We start from the raw sequence: 24429 nt of genomic DNA, 5'->3' as shown, positions 1-24429 counted from the left end.
ACTTGAATGGTAGCAAGAAGGTAGAAACCATCCAGCTGGCTACCATCTGAAAAAACGGTATACCCTAGCCCGGGAGATGACTCAGCGGGTAAGAGTGCTTGTTGTGCAAGCACAAGGATCTGAATTCAGAACCCTGGAAGCCATGTAAAGCCATGTGTGACTGCATGCATGCCTGTAACCCCAACACTGTAGAGGGCAGAGACAACAGGATGTGGGACTTGCCAGCTGCCTAGCTGCCTCAAAGGACAGACCCTCTCTTAAAATAATAAGGTGCAGAATAACAGACAGGACATCTGGCATTGCCCTCTGTTTGCTTAGGACTTAAGGGGTTCTTTGGACACACAGGTTTACTAGTGGTTAAGAAAATTCTGTTTCCAGAAATGGCACTGCTCCCAAAGGTCTATTCACTTGCCATGAGCCCACCACAGTGGTGCTTATGACCCATGTACATTCTATATGTGCAAATTCTTGAATTAAACATAAAGAATGATACCAGCACTCGGGAGGCAGAGGCAGGCGGATCTCTGTGAGTTTGAGGCCAGCCTGGTCTACAAGAGCTAGTTCCAGGACAGGAACCAAAAGCTACAGAGAAACCCTGTCTCGAAAAATCAAAACAAAACAAAAACAAAAACAAAAACATAAAGAATGATAGGTGATATGCTTGCCCTAAATGGAACATACCCAGTACCCCAATCAAGGCTCAAAGAACACTGTGGAATTGGGGACAAAGAGAACATAAAGCCTGAAGATGGAGAGGTGTGCTGTAGAAAACTGTCTTCTGGACACACAATGCCATTGTGTTCATGAACTCATTGTGGCCATAGTTACTACACAAAGTTGTCCAAGACTGGGGAAAGGACTCAGGGGGCCTCTGGCTGTAAATGGTGGCGTGGGGAGGGGCTGTCAGCTGTCACTTTCTTCAGTGGTGTAGCCAATGCTAAGTTGCCCATGCTCCAGTAAATAATTTCCCACTCATGCAAGCAACCCTAATTAAATGCACTGGGCGGCATGCGCACAAAAGTCATGGAGGTGGGGGGCCTTGCTGGGATTCAATGGGATGGAGCAGAGATGAGACACTGTAATAGCAAGGGGGTGAAGACAACTAAAATTCATTGTGCACATGTACAAAACTGTCAAAAACTTAAGATGAAAACAATGCAGATCAGCTGGGCTTGGTACTCATGCCTGTAATTCCAGCAGAAGAAGGGAGATTATGAATTCCAGTTCAGCCTGGGCTATTTAAAAAAAAGTCTCTTTGCAAACAACCACCACCGGGGCTGGAGAGATGGCTCAGCGGTTAAGAGCACTGACTGCTCTTCTAGAAGACCCGGGTTCAAATCCCAGCACCCATATGGCAGCTCACACTGTCTGTAACTCTAGGATCCAGCCTATATGTATACATTTATACATATAGGCTAAAAACACCAATAAAATTAATAATAATAATAATAAGAGAAAACAACAACCACCAAAACAGAAAAGTAAAGAAAGTTGCAGCAAGATTGTTCGTGGGTAGGGCCCTTGTCACCAAGCCTGGCAACTTGAGTTCAATCCCTAGGACTGAACTGGTAGAAGGTAGAACTGATTCCTGAAAATTGCCCTCTGACCTCCACAGGCGTGCCATGGAACACATGCTTCCCTGCCCCTTCCCCCCCAAAAAAGAAAAATAATTTTAGAGAGAGAGGGAGAGGGTCTATCTGTGTACTTCTGGCTCACTATGCAGACCAGGCTAGCCTTGAACTCACACAGATCTCCCAAGTTCTGAGGTTAAAAACATGTGCCACCATGCCTGCCCAAATAAATGTAATTTTTTTAAAAAGTGAAGAAAAACCCAGAACTACCCAAGCCAGTGAGAAGTCTCCGAGTTGCACTGCAAGGAAAAGTTTTACCGCCATGAAAACTCCGGCCTCTGAGGACAGCTGGTCCCTGTCTGCTTTGGGAAGACAGTTAACTCCAGCTGTAGTAAGTACTGGGTATGGTCTACAAGGCTCCAAAGTCCATATATCGCTCAGGTTTGTTTCTGAGAAAGGACTGAGGGTACAGGGTTGAAGACCCCGGAAACAGAGAGGTGAGGAGGGTTCAGCTGATCTGACTTAGTCATTGATGCTTTCAGATGGGACTGGGAAGAGCAGGGCTTGATCTGGACCTGTAAGGCGACAGACAAGGCCACTCAGAACCCACTGGGGCTGAGATGTGCATGCTTTCGTTGAGGAGGCCCACGGGGAATGCCAAGGCTGAGCAGACACCTCTGGACCCTATCTTTGTCTGCACCTGATCCTCAAACTGGTAGAATGGGAGCGCTCCACATTCTGTAAGTGAGGAAACCGAGACACAGGGTACTGGGTGCAGCTCACTCAAGGTGATGGCTGACTACCAGACTACAGACACTTGGGACAGTGTGGAGACAGAAAGGAAGAAGCTGAGACAGCTTGAATCTCAGGGACCACACACGCATCCCCTCCTGTTGGGTGGGCCTGGTCCTAGACTACTGATCTGTAAGAGTGGGGGCAGCCATGCCTGAAGTGGTGCTGGCAGATACCATGTATATATAGGAATACACACAACTCACAGTCTCCTCCAGGCTGTTGTCCGAGTGTTCTCTTCAGAACCCATCTAGACCATGTATGCCCTGCTTTGGGCTATCACTCTTCTCAATATTCCAGCTACTGGACGTGACTCCCAGGTGAGCAATGCTGTGTTATAGCTCTTTTTATCTATCTCTCAGAAGAAAATGCAGGGATAGGTCTATGAGCTTGGATTAGACAAAGTTTATACATGCAACACTGGAACTGCTAAGATTGTTTAAAAAGGCAGCTGGGGGCTTGATCTGATCTTAGGGGTGACCAATGTCTACTCATGGGGTAATGGACATAGTGCCTACAAGGAAGATGGGAGGTGGTCCCTTATGAGGCAGAAGTGGGTGGAAATGACTTCCATGGTCCACAAGGGAAGCTAAAGTGCATCCTTCAACAGGAAGCCAGCAGAAACATTCATCGCAAAAGACAGAGAAGCTGGATTGATTGATTGATTGATTGATTGATTGATTGATTGATTGATTTATTTATTTATTTATTTATTTATTTATTTATTTATTTTTGGGTTTTTCGAGACAGGGTTTCTCTGTAGCTTTGGAGCCTGTCCTGGAACTCCCTTTGGAGACCAGGCTGGCCTCGAACTCACAGAGATCCGCCTGCCTCTGCCTCCCGAGTGCTGGGATTACAGGCGTGCGCCACCACCGCCCGGCGCGAGAAGCTGGATTTAATGAAAACTGATAACGTGTTTTGCAGAAAGAGAGTTAAAAGAGCTTGTATAATGCAAGAGAAAACTTGCCAGTAATATCTGATGCTAAGAATTTGTATCCAAAAGATAAAGATAATGTCTACATCTCAACAACAGACCAATGACACATTCACAAATGGTCCAAAGGCTTGAACAGTCATGTCTCCACAGAAGACATACACAGGGCCAGTGAGTGCCTGAAGGTTGCTTAACAACACAAATAGTCAGGAAACACAAACCAAAACCAACCAGAAGCACCAAGCCTAATGCAGAAACTGGAGCCCTCATATACAGCGAGTGGGGGCGGAAACAGTGTAGCAGTCCCTCATAGATAGAAAGTCTAAAGGCAGGCACAGAGGCACAGCAGAGGAAAACCTATTTCCTCAGAGTCTGGATGCTACTTACACACAATCACCAAAAGGGGTCAATCAGCACACGGGAAAACATGGTACATTCATCCCATTGAACAATCTCCAGCCATAAAGAGGAATAAGACACTAATACTGGCTGAAAGGTAGACAAGCCCTGAGGACATGTTAGGTGACAGAAGTCAGACACAAAAGGCTGCATCATGTGATCCCATTAATGAAAATGTCCAGAAGAGGCAAACCCAGAGTTCAAAAGTCAATTGTTGGTTCCCAAGGGCTGGAATGAGGGCAATGGCACATTCTACAGGTAACAACTATGTCCTACACTAAAGCTACCATACTATACAAACTAGTGATTTCTACTTTTTTTTTTTTGAGACAGAGTTTCACTGTAACAGCCCTGACTGTCCTCGAACTCACAGAGATCTGCCTGTCTCTGCCTCCTGAGTGCTAGGACTAAAGTCGTGCATCATCACCACCTGGCTGTGATTTCTACACTTAATACACTCAAAACATAGGAAAATATATGGACCCTCTGTGTAATCAGTTTTAATTGTGAACTTGACGCAATCTAGACTCATCCTGGGAAGAAAGACTCAATGAGAGCTTATCTGGACCAACCTGGCTTGTGGGCATGTCTGTGGGAGCTGTCTTGATTAACATTAATACTGTGAGAAGACTCAGCCCACTGTGGGTGGCACCACCCCTTAGATTTGGGTCCTGCCCTGTGTATGAGGACAGAAGTTATATGAGCACCACGCACGTATGCATTCATTTCTCTCTGCTCTTAGCTGTGGATGAGATGTGAGTAGGTGATTCGAGCTCTTGCAGCCTTGACTTCCTCCTAGGATGGACTGTACCCTGGAACTGTGAGCTGTAGACAAACTTTTCTCCCTTAAGTTGCTTGTTGTGATTTTACCACAGCAACATAAAAACAAGGACACCTGCAACCATATACATAATAGTTCCATACTGTGGGAGAATTGTCTGTATTCTGTCAATCATGTTTTAAATAAACGTTGATTGGCCAGGCAGGAAATATAGGTGGGAAAACCAGACAGGAAGTAGAAATGATGTAATGAAAACAGGAGAATTCTGGGAAGGAGAAAGTTGATTCCTCCCACTCCTGTTCAGATCACCGAAGCAGCAGGATGTGATCTGCCCCACTGAAAAAAGGTACTGAACCATATGGCTAACATAGATCAGAAAAATGGGTTAATCAAGATGTGAGAGTTAGCCAGTGAGAGGCTAGAGCTAATGGGCCAATCAGCTTTATAACTTATAGAGATCTCTGTGTGATTTTCTTTGCAGCCAAACAGTTGTGGGGTACCGGGTGGGACAAAAACCAAACAAATAGGTCTGGCCATCCATGTTACACTATATCACATCCAGAAGGTGGCTTCTGTACAATTCTGTCCCCTTCAGATGTGTGGGACTCACAAAGCTGCTCTAACAACAAACAAACCCCAATCTTGCCTCTTGTATTCACTAAGGTTTAAGAAGAGCCAAATAGGAGAGTGGGAGGTGGCTTGGTGACACACACAAAGCACCTAGGTCATCTCTATGTGTCCTTCCCAGTGTCTGAAAGGTCCATCTCCTGTTTTATAGATGCTATGCTTGAGGCAATGGTGACTTTAAGTCCAGACTATGCTTCTATGGTGACGTGATGGTATTAATAAGGCCATCCTTGGTCAGCTTCCCAAGCAGCACGTATGTTCATGTGCACAAATGCTCAGTATACTGATATGTGCAGATACATGTGTACTCTTGGATGCTCCTCCCACACAAACTTCATCACTTCAACCACCCCAGAGCCTGACTTCTGTAGGACACAACGTGGTGTCCAGCTCCGGGGCCAGGCGTGACTAAAGCCTCCTTCAGAAAGGAGAAGGAATGTCCTGGGGTGGAGGCACAGCTTTAATCCCAGCTCTTGGGAAGCAGAGGCAGGTGGATCTTGGTGAGTTCTAAGCTAGCAAAGAGTACATAGTGAGACTGTGTCTAGAAGAAAGGAAGAGAGGAAGGGAGGTGGTGTGGGAAGTCCTTCTGTATATGTGTTGCTTTTCTTAGTTAATGAATAAAGAAGCTGGCTTGGCCTGTGATAGGGTAGAGTAGAGCTAGGTGGGGAAGATTAAACTGAATGCTGGGAGCCACCATGGAGCCGCCGGAGGAGAAAGACGCAAGCTGCCAGATAGAACCTTGCTGGTAGGCTACAAGCCTCACGGTAAAATATAAAATAATGGAAATGGGTTAAATTAAGATATAAGAGCTAGCCAATAAGAAGCTAGAGCTAATAGGCAAGCAGTGACTTAATTAATATAGTTTCTGTGTGGTTATTTCAAGTCTGGGAAGCCGGGCACAAACAAGCGGCCGGCCTCCTGCTACAGGGAGGGAGGATGGACGGACTGGTCTTGGGACTGTGAGCTAGGTTTGAAGCGAGCGGATGTGCTGTGGCACAACTTGTTTTACCTCTTACATCAGCCCTGTGCCTGCAGCTGGTAACTGCAGGCCTGGAACACGGGACAGCACTACAGTGACCTGTGTGACAGTGGTGACTGTCTGAGCAGATCCAAGAGTCCATTTCTGCTGTTTGAGGCCAGCTAGTGTGTGTGGTTCTTTGTACGGCACCAGGAGGCTAATACACTTGCCTGCTGAGAAGTTTAAAGAGGAGATGAGCCAGTTACAGGGGTTGGGGAACCTCAGAGGTCTCTCAGAGTGGAGACAGGGTGCAGAGAGTCAGGAAAAACTGAAAAAACAGCAGGAGCAGGGAAGGCTCTTCCATATAGACCCACACAGCACTCACCCTGTTCACTGAAGCACATCTAGGCTCGAGCCACCTCCAAGCTGCCTGTCAGACTGGCTAGCATGCTCTCCTCCTCACAGGCTCTAGGGACACCATCCCACCCTTCCAACCTCTGCGGTAGTGCTGCCTCTCTCATCTTATCCTGCCTGCCTCCTCCCTGAGCTGCTGTGTCCTTTCCTCTTCTTATACGGACAACAGTTAGTCAACCTGGGGTAGGACCTAAATCCAAGATGATCTTATCTCAAAAGTCTTAACTAATTATATATACACAGGCCCGAGTCTAGATGAGGTCGTACTCTTGAGGTTGTACATGAATAGGAACTGGGGTTGGGCACTACTCACCTAGCTAGGTAGTTTTATTGATGACCTCCTGTGGTTAATCTTCAGCCTATCTGTCAGAGAAACACTGACTGTTGATCCCTCCCCTGCCTAATAGGGAAGTCCTTCGCCTCCTGGAGTGGTCCTTGTGCTTCCTGCACAGCCACACAGGCTTTTTCCCAGTGGCGGTGACTCTATGGGCGGGCCACACCATTCTGGCCTTACCACCCACAGTATGCCCGCTAGTTATATGAGCATTTGAGTTCTGGGGGTGGAGTGTGACTGTGGAAGGACATGTGGGATCTAGTCCTCACAAGCACCAGGCACTCTGGAGGTGGTGTCTCCCAGCTAAGCCAGTCCTCTACAGACTAATCCTGGGGTCCCACTGGCCACAGTAATGAAGGGAGCAACAAGCCCTCATAAAGCTGTGGCTTAGCCATACCAGAGAAACAAGCTCTCTTCAGCCTCCCTATGCTCTGCCCACACAGGAAGCCACTACCACATCCCTGCCCATGGCCATTCCTAAATAGTATGTAGTGCTGCCCACCCTTGGAACCTTGAGTTGGCAAATAGTCACCAAACCTCCATGGGACCTCTGAAGGAAGGCTGCAAAATGAGAACCCCTCCCCAGCAGCTGCGCTCAGAGCTGTCCAGGGTACTGACCAAGCCCGTCCGGCCACCACGCACCCCCACCTCCAGCCAGCAAGGTCTTGCTTAGCACCCCCTAGAGGACAGCATGGGTACTGCAGTGGTTTCTGCTGGCCTTGACTCCCTGGGTACAGAACTTGCTCAGGCAGGTGAATGGTTCTGACTCACCAGCTTGGTCTTTTCTACAACCTGTTCCAGCTACTGCCAAACGAGCCTCTTTGCTATTCACTCAGCTGTCTCCAAAGGCCCTTCACGGAAGGAACATGCTGCCTCCTACAGCATCTGCCTGGGGTGTACCTAGACCTGTCTCCCATTTCTTAGTTCTTGCCACTCCTGCCTGGCTCTCATTTGACACATACATCTACACTCTCCCCTGAAATCATCTCCACACAGGTGGGGACAGAACACTGTGTTACTGTGGCATGACTGGCACACAGTGAGCTGTGCACACATCCGGGTATATCCTGTGACTGTGACATATGCTTACCCTGCAATGGCATGGGCCCTCAGGAACTCTGGGTTCTGAGGCACAGAAGACAAAGCCCATAGCAGGCACAGAGGGAGTGAACAGAGAAGCAGACAGGGGCAGGGGCTAGGAAAGAGGCACCCACAGGTCCTGTAGTAGCAGAGAATGCTGGGTACAGAAATGATCTATCGGTCACATGAGATGAGCAGGGCCTCTAGAGATAGAAATCTGGCTGTGAGTGGGTGTCTCAGGAACAGGAAGGACACAAGCACCCAGGTTTCAGCCCCCACGTCTGAACTGTCTGAGCTGGCCCCTTGTTGAACCACTGCTCTCAGGCCTGTTAACAAGCTCACATCTCTTCCAACTAGAATCATCTTGGAGAGGCTATAGGACAGGGTGGGCAAGGCAGGCCTCCTTGGGTGCTGCCCTCCCTGTTCTGGATGAGCAGGACTCCTTGTCTTCCCCGCTGTCTTCTGTACTCCTGTCTGCCATGTACTCCCTAATCTCTGAGGCTGGGAGTGGATTCCTCCTGACCCCACCAGAAGCCCAAAGCCTTTAAGGAGCAGACAGGTCTCCAGGGAGCTGGGGGAGCTAAGTTTCACACTTGGCTCAATTTTCCCATCTGCAAACATGAAAGTTACTTTTGCTGGGAGCGGTGGCTCACACCTGTAGTACCAGCTACTCAGGAAACTAAGACAGGAGGATCCCTTGAGTCCAGGAATTCTGGGCTGTAATGTGCTATGACAATCGGTGTCCACACTAAGGCTGACATCCCAGGAGTGGGGAACCATCAGGTTGCCTAAGAAGGGGTGAACTAGCCCAGGTTGGAAAAGGAAAGTTACTTTTGAGAGCCCTTTCAGAGCAATGCCATTTAAGAAACTAGCTTATGTAAGAAATTGAGAGGCCAGGCATGATGGTGCATAACTTTAATCCTACCACTCAGGAGGCAGATGTGAGTGAGTTCCAGGACAGCCAGGTCTATGCAGAGAAACCATTTCGAAAAACCAACCAACCAAGCAAACAAACAAAACAACCAAAAACAAGATGGGTATTGTGGCACATGCTTTAATCCTAGCACTCAGGAGGCAGGGACAAGCAGATATGTGAGTTCAAGGCCAGCCTGGTCTATAGGACAACCAGGACTATTACATAAAGAAACCTGTCTAAAAAAAAAACCCACAAAACAAAGCAAAAACAACAAGCAAACAAAAACCCAAAACAAACAGTAAGTGAGAGCCGGGGAGACTCATTTGCTTGTTCCCCAGAGCTAGGTTCATCTGGGACAGTCTACATTTCCTCCTACAGAGCAAGTTACTTAGCTGTGCTATTGTCTGGAAACAGATCACACCTCAACCTCTAGACAAGCTACATATACTGGCTCCGGGGTCCCTGATATCAAGATGGAACCATGGGATTTCTGCTTAAAACAGATGATACAGCCTTTGCTACTCAGGGACTCAACTCTCCCTACCTTTCTGCCACTGTGGAGCAAGAGGAAAGGCTGGAAGACAACCAGAAAGCCTGGCTTTAAAGGGGCTACAGTGGCCGTGAAAGCTTACAGAGAGGTATATCATACCTCTGTGGACCTCTCAAGCTGATGGGGACTGTGCATGTTATGTAGATGCATGTGTGCATATCTGTGTGCACACACGCACGCACACACATATATATGTATATGCTAACCATGTTCCTTAGCCTCCCTCTGGATATGGCCACTTGGCTCAGAAACCCCTCTCCTGGCAACATCTGGCTTGCTTACCATTCTATCTTTTGCATACCCACTTGCTCACTGGAAGGGGCACAGGGAAAGGCACTAGAAGCTCACAGCAGCAGAGGACACTTGTGAGGGTGTAGGCACTTGTTAGGGTATAGACACACATGACCGACAAGGTAGGAGGCGCTTCTATCTACTACAGTTTCAGCTAGCAAATCAACGTTCACCAAAAGATATTGTACAAATTGGTCAATGGACTGTGTAGTCTGGATACAGATCTGACTATCATACAGATGACGTGGGTCACTGCACAATTGAATTGACTGGAAGCTAAGGACTGATGCTGGGAAATGAGGTATTTAGAGGGGCTGAGTAAACAATGACTCCATGCTTGAGAAATACCTTGGGGCACTCCAGAGGCTGGAGGTCATGCTCCTGGACCCTGGTTGTCCAACCTGGGAGCCAATGGGGCTGTACTGCCGTGGCCTGCTGTGAAGGGAACTAAAGGGCGCAGGACAAATGGCAGCATGAGCAGATGAGTCTGGTCCTTGAACAGACTGAGCTATTTCCAGAGTGCTCAGAGCTGGGGCCTGATTTAAGCTCTTCTTCTCCCTGCTCTCTAGAAATAATTAAGGGGTAAGTGGTTCAAGAGGGAATTGAGTGGCGCTTCTGAAGCAGCTCAGAGCAAACAGTCCCCTGGAGAGGCTGGGGGCACTTCCTGCTCTTTCCCAGCCGAAGCACTCCTGTGGGAGCTGGCTAAACTCTAGTGGCTTCAAGCTCCTCTTAGACAGGTACTGAGCCTCTGGGCGGAAGGTGCAAGCCCCTCAGAAACCTGGTGGGAGAAGCCGGGCATGGAGGTGTATACCTTTAATTGGGAGGCAGAGGCAGGCAGATATCTGTAAGTTTGAGGCCATCCTGGTCTACAGCCTAGCAAGCCAGGGCTGTTACACAGAGAAATCCTGTCTTGAAAAATAAAAACAAACAAACAAGGTTGGAGGTGGAAGCCCTGAGGGCTATGCCCTGCTGCCAGCCCTCTATACTGAGGGTTTAGGGTGATGCAATGAAGCCTGTCAGATACAGGGCCCAGTGGGTAACAGGAACAAGAGACTTCATTTTATCCAGAAAAGCCAGAGCCAAGCCAAGAGACAGCTTATAATCAAGGTAGAAGCTCTGGACTCTTGGCATGGAGGAAGAACTGCAGGGTTGGTGAGGGAGAAGGGTAGCTGCAGAGCTAGGGTGGAAAGCTCTGCAGAGCAAGGACTCAGTCAGTACCCAGCAGTGTGGGAAGTGGGCAGGTCTGACATCTGGGCTAGAAGGATCTGAAATGAACATAGAGATTGGGGTCTGTGTTCTCATCTGCTCAGGCACTGAGGAGAGTCCAGGGTGTTTCCTGGAGTGGATATGATACATCCCATTCTCCCATCAGACCCTTGGAGCCAGAAATCAGAAGCCAAGCTGTGTGCTCCTGCACAACTTATTAGCCTCCCCTGCCTCACATGCCCCATCTTAAATGAAGTGTTGGGACCAAATGGGTCTCCTCTGGTCCCTACAACGAAGCTCCAACTCCCAGTGTGATAATCTATGGAGGCATCTGGGAATTACTTAGATTTATTTGGGGTCAAGAGACTGGGATAATATACTTATTAGTAGAAGAAAGACTACTGTCACGTGCCCACCCCAATGTGTGTACATGTGAAACTCAGGAAGACATTTCCCATCAAAATCTTGCCCTGGCCATCCTTGATCTAGGAAGCGGCCTTCAAAGCAGCAAGGAATAGTCCCTGGTGCTTAAGCCAAAGGGCAGGGTAATTTGTGACAGCAGCCTGGGCTGAGACCTGAAATAAGAGCGGATGCAAGGTGACGGATGGTAATGCAAAGCGGATATTCGTATGGGAGCGGGAGTATAGTGGTGGCAAGACACTCTGATCCCACGAGAACCCAGCATGCCAAGATGCAGCACTTCACAGACATGAACAGTACCCACTAGTATACACTGGAATCCATCCAACTTAACCTGGTCCAGCCACCTCTCCGGACTCACCTGTATCATATATAGCTGGGCGATGCGGTATTCCTCCACAGTCATTGGCAGGGGAATCCGGTATTCCTTTATGATCATCTTGGAATCCACAGCTTCCCGGCGGCAGGGAATTGCGTGCTTGTGGGGACTTCCTAGGCAAGATTCCTTAAATAAACATGGCAGAATTCACTGAGGACCCTTGAGAGACAGAGAGAGAGACAGGACAGGAGAGTCACTTCCCGTAATGTCTGGTGGGCATGCTAACAGGAAAGCTGAAGTCTAGACCTGAGGCTAGAATTCTCATCTCAACCCTCTCAAGCCAACAGTGACCTGGAGTGAATTCCTAGCTTCTCTGGCCCACTCTTCCCTGTTTGCTAATCTTCAAGAGCTTTTGGAAGGACTAAATGAGAGGCTAGTGAACTCTCTCATCAACAGTCTCCAGAAGTAAAGGGTTAGCCTGCTCCCTGTTCCTTAGAGGTTCACTACTGTTCAGGAGGGGCTGCAGGTTTTATGTCTAGGGTCACAGCAGAATCTGCAGGCTAGACAAAGCATATTCCTTCAGGGTCTCAGCCCCTCAAAGATGTCCCCAGATGAAATCTTGGAGCCTACAGACATCACTAGTCTCTTGGCTTTCAGAGGCTCTGTGAATATACATCTAAAACAAGTACATAAGGACATTCTCTCCGAAGACAAGCTCCCAGGTGAGCTGTTACCATGCAGAGAGTGTCCACCCTTCCACATTGCAACTCCAGGACAGAGACACAGTAATGACACGAAGGCAGAGGCTTCTGGGTGGCTCCCAGAAACCAGGAGCAAAGCTTAGCCACAGAGCATTCCGAGGACTGTCAGACAATGGAGGCCAAGGCTGCACCTCCATCTGAGGCTGTGTGAAGTACAGGGACTGTGTTCTGTCTGCAAGGAACTACAGAGGCAAGCAGGTAGGCCACCAGAGGCTTAGACAGTAGGAGGGGACAAATAGCTCAGCACTGTTCCCACCAAGTGTACAGTGACCAACAGCAACAGAGAGAACAGGAGACCACAGTTTGTCATTCCCTGTGGGATTTAACTGCAGAACTTAACACTGTATCCTGGCTGTGAGGCTCCTGGGACAAGGGCTATGAGGGAAGGCAAAAAAGAAACAAAGAAATTTAGTATATGTGCTACTTAAGAGAGCCTATGAGACTCAGTGGGACTTCTCAACAATAGAGATGAAAAATAAGCTAGTTGAGATCAGGGGAATAGGAAAGAAAAAATATGGCTCATGTTTTTAAAAGAGGTACATGAAAGCCGGGGCAGTGGTGGCGCACGCCTTTAATCCCAGCACTCTGAAGGCAGAGGCAGGTGGATCTCTGGGAGTTCGAGGCCAGCCTGGTCTACAAGAGCTAGTTCCAGGACAAGCACCAAAGCTACAGAGAAACCCTGTCTCGAAAATCAAAAAAAAAAAAAAAAAAAAAAAAAAAGAGGTACATGAAATCATAGATAGGCAAAACACAACATGAACAGCGAGAAGTGTGGGAGGAGTAGAGGAACTCACACAAAGTCAACTGGAGAATAAGGCAAGAATGCAGCTATGGAAGCAACAGAAACGCGAACACACATGTAACTGGAGTACACCTGGAGTAAAATAAGATAATAACAGGGGACCTATGCACTGAAATAGATCACAAAAACTTTCTTCATAAGCAGTTAAATTGTTTATGTGTATGTGTGCACATATGGAGCCTGAGGTCAATGTCAGGTGTCTTCCTCTGTTACCTTCCTCTAGTATTTGAGACAGTGTATCTCGTTGAACCTGGAGCTCACTATTTTGATGGTAGTGACTGAAGGGTGACCCCTCAGGATCTCCTTGTCTCTCCCCATTTCACCAAAACTGAAATACAGTTGCACGCAGTTAGATCTGGCCTTTATGTGGGTGCTGGGATCTGAATGCAGGTCCTCATGCTTGCACAGCAAGCGCTTTACCCTGAGTCTTCTCCAGAGCCTCTAAGATTTCTTAAATGTAACAAGATAATAAATGAATTATAAACTAAGGCCTAACCCTACAGATTAGCTTACATTCTATCTGCTAGTGAAAAAAACTGATGCTACAAATAATAGTAAAACATATTCTGAAAAATTCACTGACTTTAAAGGATAGGTAAAAAGAAGTATAAGTAGGAGGTGCAGAGAGGATTGGAGAGAATCAGACTTCATAACACAGTTTTAGAAGCTTGTGCAGTAATATCTGCAGAGCTTTAAGAGGCAGAACTTAGGAATCAGAACCTCATACCCAGCTAAACAGTCATTTAGGTGTGATCAGCAAATACTCTGAAATATTGAATTTGGAGGCTTAGACATGGATAACTTCTTTTAAAATGTTATCTGGTATTAAAACCCAACAAATCAAAAGATAAAATTGTAAATTCATCCATGCAAAATCATGATGTAAACGAAGTAACTTTGAAACTTTAGCAATTATAGTTACTGAAGTAACATATGTAACATCAACAATGTATACAAACAATAATGTAATTAAGGAAAACTGGGAGTGGAAGAATGAAGGTAGAAATGTAACTGCCTCAACTTTCACAGTACAGAAGTTGGTTCATTACATAGAGAAATTAGTGTGGGGCGAAGAGTCAAATACAGACTTTTTTTTTAGGCTAGGTAAACTGCTTCATATGATGTGGTGCATATGCCATCATATATTCATCATACATACGCCTACAGGATAGACAACCAAGAGCTCAGTGGTTAACAACACTTGATTCTTACAGAGGACCTGAGGTTGGTTCCTAGTACCTGTGTCAGAGAGCTCACAGCTTAACTCCAGCTTTGGGAGACTTATAGCTTCTGTGAGCATCTGTACTTTTGTGCATGCATGAATACACACACACACACACAAATTATGAAAATAAATCTTCAAAAAGAATACAAGCTGTGGACTCTGTGTGCATATGACAGCCCATGAGTTGTAACAAAAGGACCACTTTGGATGGTCAAGGTTGCTCAGTGGGCAAAGGCACTTGCTGCATAATGACGCAAGCTGGATGACCAAAGGTGAGTCCCGAAATCTATGGGCAACTGCTTTGAGTTTGGAAAAGGCTGATTCAGTAATCGCACATTTGCTAGAAGTTATGACCATCACAGGTATACCTGCACAAATAAAGACAGATAATGCTTCAGCATATGTCTCTAAAAAATGAAACAGTTTTTTGTTTATTATAATACAAAGCATATTACAGGTATACCACAAAATCTTACAGGCCAGGCAGTTATATAAAGATCAAATCGAACTCTACAGGCTATGTTAAATAAACAGAAAGGGATAATAAATACTCCCAGAAATAGATTGCATAGTGCTTTATTAACTTTGAATTTTCTAAACGCTAATGAGAAAGGAACAACAGCCATGGAGAGACACTGGATAGTAGAAAAAAAAACTACAGAATTAAATCAGTTAATAAACTTTAAAGATGTACTGACCTCAGAATGGAAACCAGGACACGTGTTATGTTAGGGAAGGGATTTTGCTTTTGTTTCCACAGGAGAAGAAAAGCTATGGATATCATCAAAATTGAAAGATTTGATTTGAACAAGAGACACATCTTTTTTATTTTTTTGAGGGGGCGGTGTTTAGAGACAGGGTTTCTCTGTAGCTTTGGAACCTGTCTTAAAAACTAGTTCTTGTAGACCTGGCTGGCCTCGATCTCACAGAGATCCACCTGCCTCTGCTTCCCGACTGCTGGGATTAAAGGTGTGCACCACCTAGTTAAGATAGATGCCTCTTAACTAGAAGAGACGTTAGTTCATCAAACAGCATGGCCATGTAATATAAACTAACCTATAAAAGTAACAAGTGGTTTTCAATTGATCAATATAACTTGCCAAAAGAGAACCTCTCCAAAATTAGAGATGGGGAAGGGTTTTGTTTCTGTCTTTTCAGGAATAAAGGTATCCAGCTAAGGAATCTGAAGACCACTGGACAAATGAGACATCTGAAGAAAAGGGACAAATTATCCACAAAAAAATGTCTGAAAAAAGGAGCAAATTGGCCTATTGATATATCACAATTCCGATAGGATAAAATTTGATAAATTTTCCCAAATGCTTGTTTCTGCTGTTCTCTACAGACATATAATGCAAATGGTCTTTTTGTAGTCCCAGTCCAATTAAAGATTAAAGCTGGCTTTGGAGTAGGCGTGTGGCTCTCTCCTTCTCTAAACCCAAGAATGCTTAATAAAATCTCTGTTTCATGTCAGAAGAACCACTTGATATGGGACAGAAGAAAAAAAAATATTTAAGGACTATTTTATTACTACTAATCTCATAATCCTTTGGTTTTATATATTGACTCTTTAACAGCTTTTCTTAAGTTATAAGTTTTATAAGATTAACATATATATATATATATATATTCTACTTTTTTTGTCATGATATTAATGGTCATATAGAGTAGTAACTAATTCTAGAAAAAGGTTTTATCTGCCTTCCTGTACATGATTTCAGGTTTGAGTTTCTATCAGTTTTCTGCAGTGAACCATGAGCACGCCTAACAGCAACCTTTGAAGTCTCCATGAGGAGGACGGAGCCCCACAATGACAATTCCTCCAGGACTATGATAACACCACTCAGCTGAAAAACACCACCTAAAGGACGGCTTTGGACTACAAACTGTTTAGAACAATTTTGAGGTGGCTAGCTGAGATGAACCAGTCTAACAGACTGCTCTAGGCAGGACTTGAGACAAGCCTGCACTTTCCCATTATGTAGAGACTGGACAGCAAATTATACAGCTAGCTCTCCCAGGACTTGACAATTGACCCAAATTTTTCTTTTCAGGATCCTCTACAGATACCATTGCCCCCAGACAGCAGGAAGTAGATTTAAGAATATGACACCCACATTCCCAAGAGGTAGGGTGGGTAGTTTTTGGTTGTTCAATGAGTTATGGATATTTGTCATTGTTTATGGGGATTGATTACAAGTTAGTTGTTATCGGTTAAGGCCAGGAGAAAAGTTGAACGAAGGAGAACAGATTCAGAGTTCTTGTTTTGAAAAGAAAAAAAGGGGGGATACAGATATGATAGAATAAAATGGTGGATTTTTTTTTTCTTTTTGGTTTTTCGAGACAGAGTTTGTCTGTGGCTTTGGAGCCTGTCCTGGAACTAGCTCTGTAGACCAGGCTGGTCTCGAACTCACAGAGCTCCGCCTGCCTCTGCCTCCCAAGTGCTGGGATTAAAGGTGTGCGCCACCATCGCCCGGCCAAAATGGTGAACTATTGAATCTACTCTGAAAAGAAATAAGGGAGGATATAGATAAGATGAAAGGCAGATTGTTAAATTTACTATTATTTATTTATTTTTTGTTTTTTTTTTAAGACAGGGTTTCTCTGTGTCCTAACTTGCCTGGACCTAGCTCTTGTAGACCAGGCTGGCCTCGAACTCACAGATGAATCTACTTTTAAAAAGCAACCACTAGTTTTAAATGTTTTATATTGGATTGGATTTTGTATATTGTACACCAATTTTGTATACTGATACAAATTTGAGATTAATTATGTTAGAACATACTGTACTTACATTTCTACTCTTGTTCACGGTATTGTACCTATACAACTCATTTAACAATGTAATGCAAATTTCTACTTCTTGAAAATTATTATTACCAACTGTTTAGGATAATAAGGAAATGCAAGTTAGTAGTTAGTCACCTAGTATAATTAAACTTGTAGTCACATTAGGTCATCTTCAGACACTTCAGGAATCTACAGAATATGGCGTTTAAGATAGTTTAATAACAAAGGTTCTTTTCTTTTTTTTTTATGACAATAAGACCTGTCTACCCCTGGCAGCAACAATCTACTTTAGAGAAGATGATGGGCATCGAAGAAACTCCATATGGAGTTTGCTTTCTTTGTGGAAAAAGTAAGTCACTGGGCAAGAAAATGCTGACAGTATGCTGTCCTAATTGGACAAGCAGGACACAAAAGAAAGTGACTGTCAAACATTGTCAAGACAAGGAGAGACAGCCCTTCAGAATATTCTGCTTCACAGAAAAGTCTGTCAGATATTCTAGGTCTGTAGGCCAAAGATGGATGTCCCAACATTGCAAAGGAATTTTGGGTGACTGTCCAGGCAGCCAGCTGTTTCTGTCATTTCTCACATGTTTTGAAAGTCACTTACTTGCACTTCCTGCTTACTCAGTTAATAATATTTTTCTTCTTGTGTCTCTGAGGGAGTTAAAGACTAGATAGTTATAGTTTTCCTTGTTTACCAGATGTAGGAAGCAAGTTACGATAGAAAGACTTTGGACTCACCAAGATAGGATGGATATGGTATATTTTCTCTAAATTTGTCAAATGCAAATGTACTAGATAGACATTGTTGATGTATTTATTGCCTATATATATTGTATATAGTTATTGCACTTATTATATATAGTTTTTCTTATATTTCCTATAGCCTTTTTTATTTTAGACAAAAAGAAAAAGGCGGGGAAATGTAGTGGCAATGCAGCCAGATAGGCCAGGGAGTGAGAGCACACACCTTTAATCCCAGGGTGTGGGAAACAGAGGTTCTCTGTGAGTTCAAGGCCACCCTGGGCTATACAAGACTGAATCTGTCTAAAAGAGAAACAGAGCTCACACAAAGGTGATCCAAGTACTTGGGATCCCACGCCGTTAATCCCAGCACTAGGGAAGTGGAGACAGGAGTGATATGGCTGGATGGAGAGAGGCATACAAAGAAAAAGAGACAGTAACTGAGTGCAACGTAGAGTCTGAAGTTGGTGGAGAGCATTGCCAGATCTGCCTATATTTGTCTGAGTCTTGGTAGAGGTAAGGTCTTGATGTGGCTGCTTTGCTCTTCTGATCTTCAGCTTGAACCCCAATATCTGTCTCTCGGTGTTTATTCTTCGTGCTATATGCCACAGAGCTATAGCTCAACCCTTTAAAATGAAACTTTTCTGTTACATGCCCTCTATCATAAGCTACAAGTTCAAAATATTATATGCTGAGAACACTGACTAGCAATGTTAAATGCATTAATGGAATGGGTGTTTGAACTGCATCTCAAAAAAGCTATTTTTAAAAAGCCTTTTTCCTTTAACCTTCTGAGGACTGTTAATAAAATGAAGAAAATATCTTTCTGAAGTTTAGCAATTCTTCCCCATTTTTTTAGATATATTCAAATAATGTGATGTCTAGTTGTGGCTGTCAACCTGAATCAGCTAAAGCCCAAGCAGTGTGGTAGACCCCTGTTGGACTTTCTTGATCGGATCATCTGAGGTGGGAAGACTCACCCTAAATCTGGGTTATTTGAGGTCAGAAAATTACATCCTAAATATGGGTCACTCCTTCTGGTGGTAGCCCACATAAAAGGACATGGAAGAAGGAAGCTTTTTTCTTCTGCCTTCTGGCCCTCCTTAGCCTTGCTGGCAAGTGCATCTATCCCACTGCATCTCTCCACTGGCATTAGAGTCTATCTATTTCTTTGGGATTCTGGTGAAAACTGAAGACCAGCTGAGACAACTATCCTCGAGGCCTGAACAACTACCGGATTCTTGGTTTTTCCCTTGGGAGGCAGTCATTGTTGGAAGAGCTGAACCACAGTCTGTAAGCTACTCAAATAAATTCCTTTTTAATATAAATAGATTCACTCTATCGGTTCTGTTCCTCTAGAGAACCCTGAATAATACGATGTGTCTTTGGCTAAAGGCAAGTATATCTTAAATATGTGAGGTCACATGTATGCTAACACAAAGCTGATAATGTGCTAGGGATCAGACTCGGATTGCACATGCCAGGCAGCTGCTCTGCTACTGGGTCATACCCCAGACCTGATTTTCAGCTCAAAAACCCCAAGCAATCTACAGATTCAACGCAATGCCCAGCATTATCCCCCAGCAAAATTCTCCACAGATCTCAAAAGAAGAATACTCAACTTCATATGGAAAAGAAAAAACCCAGGATAGCCAAAACAATCCTGTACAATAAAAGAACTTCTGGAGCCATCACAATCCCTGACTTAAAACTCTACTACAGAGCTAAAGTACTGAAAACAGTCTGGTATTGACATAAAAACATACAGGAGGACCATTGGAACCGAATAGAAGACCCGGATATCAATCCACACATCTTCGAACACCTGATTTTTGACAAAGAAGCAAAAAATTATCAAATGGAAAAAAGAAAGCATATTTAACAAATGGTGCTGGCATAACTGGATATCAACATGTAGAAGAATGAAAATAGACCCATATCTATCACCATGCACAAAACTCAAGTCCAAATGGATCAAAGACCTCAACATAAAGCTAGCCACACTGAACCTCATAGAAGAGAAAGTGGGAAATACACTTGAATGCATTGGCACAGAAGACCATTTCCTAAATATAACCCCAACAACACAGACACTAAAGAAACAATTAATAAATGGGACCTCTTGAAACTGAAAAGCTTCTGTAAAGCAAAGGACACAGTCAACAAGACAAAATGACAGCCTACAGAATGGGAAAAGATCTTCATTAACCTCACATTAGACAGAGGTTTAATCTCCAAAATATACAAAGAACTCAAGAAGTTGGTCACCAAATTTTAAAAAATAGAGTATAGACCTAAACAGAGAACTCTCAACAGAGGAATCTAAAATGGCTGAAAGACTCTCAAGGAAATACTCAACATCCTTAGTCATCAGAGAATGCAAATCAAAACAACTCTGAGATTCCATCTTACACCTGTAAGAATAACCAAGATCAAAAACACCGATGATAACTTATGCTGGAGAGGTTGTGGGGAAAGGGAACACTCCTGCATTGCTGGTGGGAAAGCAAGCTGGTACAGCCCCTTTGGATGTCAGTGTGGCGATTAGGAAACAACCTTCCTCAAGACCCAGCAATACCAATTGGGTATATATCCAAAGGATGCTCAATCGTGCCACAAGGACATGTGCTCAACCATGTTCATAGCAACTTTGTTTGTCATAGCCAGAACTTGGAAACAACCTAAATGCCCCTTGACCGAAGAATGGATAAGAAAAATGTGGTACATTTACACAATGGAGTACTACTCAGCAGAAAAAAATGACAGCTTGAATTGTGCAGGCAAATGGATGGAGCTAGAAAACATTATTTTGAGTGAGGTAACCCAGACACAGAAAGACAATTATCACATGTACTCATTCATAGGTGGTTTTTAAACATAAAGCAAAGAAAACCAGCCTATAAACCATAATCCCAGAGATTTTAGACAACAATGAACACACTAAGAAACACTTACATTGAGCCAGGCAGTGGTGGTGCATGCCTTTAATCCCAGCACTCGGGAGGCAGAGGCAGGCGGATCTCTGTGAGTTCGAGGCCAGCCTGGTCTATAAGAGCTAGTTCAAGGACAGGAAACAAAAAGCTATGGAGAAACCCTGTCTCTAAATATAAAAAAAAAAAGAAAAGAAAAGAAACACTTACATAGATCTAATCTACATGGGAAGTATAAAAAGACAAGATCTCCTGAGTAAATTGGAAGCATGGGGACCTTGGGAGAGGGCTAAAGCGGGGAGGGGAGAGGCAGGGAGGGGAGCAGAGAAAAATGTAGAGCTCAATAAAAATCAATAAAAAAAAGCCTTAAAATTTGGGGGAAAAAATCATTCTTACTTTTGGCATAGGCATGTCCCTATGCACGTCCTGGATGCTGGTGAGGGAGGTTGCCCTGTCAGTAGAATTTGGGTACCTTATACGTGTACTTGTCTACATGACTTGATATTGAACAGCAGAGTTGGAGCTGTGTGTGCAAATGGGCAAAGAAGGACAGTGGTACAGAGATGAAGGTCATTGCCACACCTGCCATTCTTGGCTATGACTCACTCTGGAGCCAACTGCCTGCTGTTTTGACCTTTTGTTTTCTCTCCTACAAACAGAGGTGAGAACACCTTTTGGAGTGTCCTGTGGATGAAATGTGATATAGCACAGCAAGTCTCAACCCACTGTCACAATGCTCAACCCATTGGTATTGCTGCTGGCCTGTTGGGATCCAGAAGGTCAGTCATAGGCAGATGGCCATCCCTGGGTGGGATGCCACTCCCAGTAACAGACACTAAACCCACTAACTTGGACCTTGGGGCTGAGGCCTTAAGGAGAAATGCCTTGTCACAGGTGCTTTGCTGGCTGGCCTGACAGCCACACATGGCTCCTCTTGGTCTGGCTGATTAATATTATAGCCTTTATCTGGCCAGACAGCCCCTCTGGTTTTGTTCCTGATGAGCCTGAGGCCAGGGAGCACCCCATGTGGAGAAGGAACAGAACTTGTGTCTGATGTCTCTGCCCTTACCTCGGTCAAACCCTAGCTCAAACAACCTCATGACAGCAGCCTGGGCAGGAGACAGACTCGCTTTGTCTCATTCCTGCTGGAGTCATGACAGCATAGACAAAATTATAGTTCCTGCTGGCCATGGGGTGGCTTTCAGGGCCTGGGACAACAAGAGACAAGATGGAAAATGGAGCTCTCCAGAGGCTCTTAGTGGAAACTAGACCAGTATGCGCATATCTCCGCAATGCACACCTTTCATAGAACCATTTAGGCAAGACAGGGCCTACTCTGGAACCTCAAACAGGTCTTTCCTGACACCTTCGAGTTTCAGACCCTTCTTTCAGGACTCTAGGAGACCATCCCCGAATTCTTCAGTGTCCTTGATGGTCCGACATGGTCAGAGCATGTCAGAGTGGGACCACTTGGAGTGGTATCCAGGGACACCATGGAAACAGTCAGGTGGAACCCTAGACAGAGTGTAGTGTATGAGCTGCTTACAAGTCAGAGACCAGGCAGAGGGAGGTGTGCTGGATGTCATTCTAGAAATCAAGTCCCAGCCTCTCACATAGTGCAGAAAACTGGCTGGGCTCCTAAGCTACTAGCCCAAAGATCTTCCCAAATGAATGAGTCTTGCAGGGAAGAGCAGAGCCAAACTCCATAGGTAGACCCTGCCAGCTGAAGGCATGCGTGAGAGCTTATGGAGCTTTACTTGGGAAGGCTCCAAGGGAAGGGAGAACACAGGGCAGGTCCTCGAGACATCCTGAGAAGGAGGGAAGGCAGGAGAATCAAGTTTACAGAACTTAAATCTGTTTTTCCGGGATTAGCTGGGGTTTGACGTCACAGATGGGAGTCAGGAGTAAGGCTGAGCAGACACAGACGATGGAACCCATCCAAACGCAATTCAGTTATGTTCTGGGTATTAAGTCTGGAAGCTGCTTAAAGAAGGGTCAGTAGGAGCCTGGACTTTGGCAGCTTAGAGGGAAACAGGGAACCACATGGTAGGGCCTGAGACTCACTTGTGTGTGTGTATGTGCAAGAACCAGCTGGTCCCTTGGTCTCCTATTCCAGGGAATCCTACTGCTTCTCTCTGTTTCCCAAACCCCTGGTTCCCAAGCAGGAGCCAAAGAGCACAACAGCAACCTCCTAACTTGTGCATCTGTGGCTAGTGATGAAAGGGTGAGAAAAGGGCCACCGAGGGGTGGAAGTGAACCAGCCCCTAGATGTGGGCTGCCTTAGGTACAGCTTCTCTGGATGTATGACATCAGCTTTAGAAGGAGAAAGCACATCACCCCAAAGCCCCTAAGTCCTGCCCTTCACTCTCTTGATACCAAATATTGTACCCTGAGTCTCATATATACCAGGCAGGCATCTACCACTGAGTTACACTCCAGCCCCGAGGCCTCTCTTGAGGAAAGTGTGCCTGAGGTAAGGACAAGGAGGGTCCAGTTCTGTAATGGAGAGACTGAGGTTGCGGGCTCATACTAGGTTTCAGAGGCTGATCCTGGCTCAGGCCTCTCTTCATCTAGCTGTTTAGCCATTCTGGGCAGGGGCTAGGGCCAAGAAGATGAAGCTAGAGTACATAGCCATTATGCCCTCCCTTTTCCAGTATCCTCCACTCTTCTGAGTGGCACACAGCCCTCCATTACTGTAGAGGATAAAGGGAGGGGCTCAGCCCTAAACTCTGAGTACTGATGCACTCAACCTGAAGCTCTGCAGAGGGCCCTAAATCCCACCACCATGCACCTGGGGTGCCACACTGGGGTGACTGCCAAGCCACCGTGGGATTTGTCACAAGACTCCATGGCCCAGCAGGCACTTTGGGGTATCACAGTAGTGTGGATCTCTGCGGGGTATTTCAGGTGTGGTGTCTCACTCCTAGGACGGCATCAGAGAAGCAGCAGGTACTGAGGACCAAACAGCCTTGAGAAGGTGGTACTCTGCTTAAGGCCAACAGTGGGCTAGGAAAGCCCTGTCCTTATTACTCCCACTACCTGGAGTGGCTGCCAATGCTGCAGCCTCAACTAAGATGACAAGGGCAGAGAAAGCCTTTGTGTGAGAATATGACACTGAGTCTCAGACTCCGGGGCCTGGAACTAGCTGATACTCCACCCAGTCTCCTGGAGACTGGTGCTCATAGCAACCACTGCCACCGGGCCTATGGGGCTGGTGCTCCCACTGAACAGTGGGCATGGCCAAAATACCTCTGCAGGCTGGGCTGTGCCCAGAGGGAACCTGGGGCTTGCTGTAGAGTTCTTTGTTCTTAGTCTTGTCTTTCCTTCAGCAGCAGGCTGGCATCCTCCAGCTTCAGGAAGCCTGCTGGCCTGAGAAAAAGGCCTTCCTTTAAGGGGCAGAGTCCCTAGTTCATGAGCTTTCAGGAGGGAGGATCCCTGAGATGAGAGCACCTCCAGGGCAAAGAAGTCTGGGGAACATTTGTAAGAAGTGTATTGAGCTGCAGGTGCTATCCTAAAGCCTCCCTCAGTTCTCTCAACCCTTAATGGAAACTCAAACTTTTGAGGAGTCCCAAAATGTCAGAACTC

At 45.4% G+C, this 24429-nt stretch overlaps 1 protein-coding gene across 13 annotated transcripts in view; it reads right to left on the bottom strand.

Annotated features, from left to right (window-relative positions):
- Positions 1-24429, bottom strand: part of Pitpnm2 (phosphatidylinositol transfer protein membrane associated 2) — a 138436-nt gene that overhangs the window by 28293 nt on the left and 85714 nt on the right. For all 13 annotated transcript variants that reach the window (XM_075979013.1, XM_075979044.1, XM_075979032.1 and 10 more), the window contains one exon: positions 11635-11811. In XM_075979013.1, coding sequence (XP_075835128.1) covers positions 11635-11712 — 78 coding nt within the window. In that variant the 5' untranslated portion in view covers positions 11713-11811. The remainder of the gene's footprint in view (positions 1-11634; positions 11812-24429) is intronic.

Source organism: Microtus pennsylvanicus, chromosome 1 (genome assembly GCF_037038515.1).
Source record: "Microtus pennsylvanicus isolate mMicPen1 chromosome 1, mMicPen1.hap1, whole genome shotgun sequence".
In the NCBI taxonomy this organism is placed as follows: Eukaryota; Metazoa; Chordata; class Mammalia; order Rodentia; family Cricetidae; genus Microtus; species Microtus pennsylvanicus.
The sequence above is the reverse complement of the archived record's forward strand: the minus strand, read 5'-3'. Positions and strand labels throughout refer to the sequence as shown.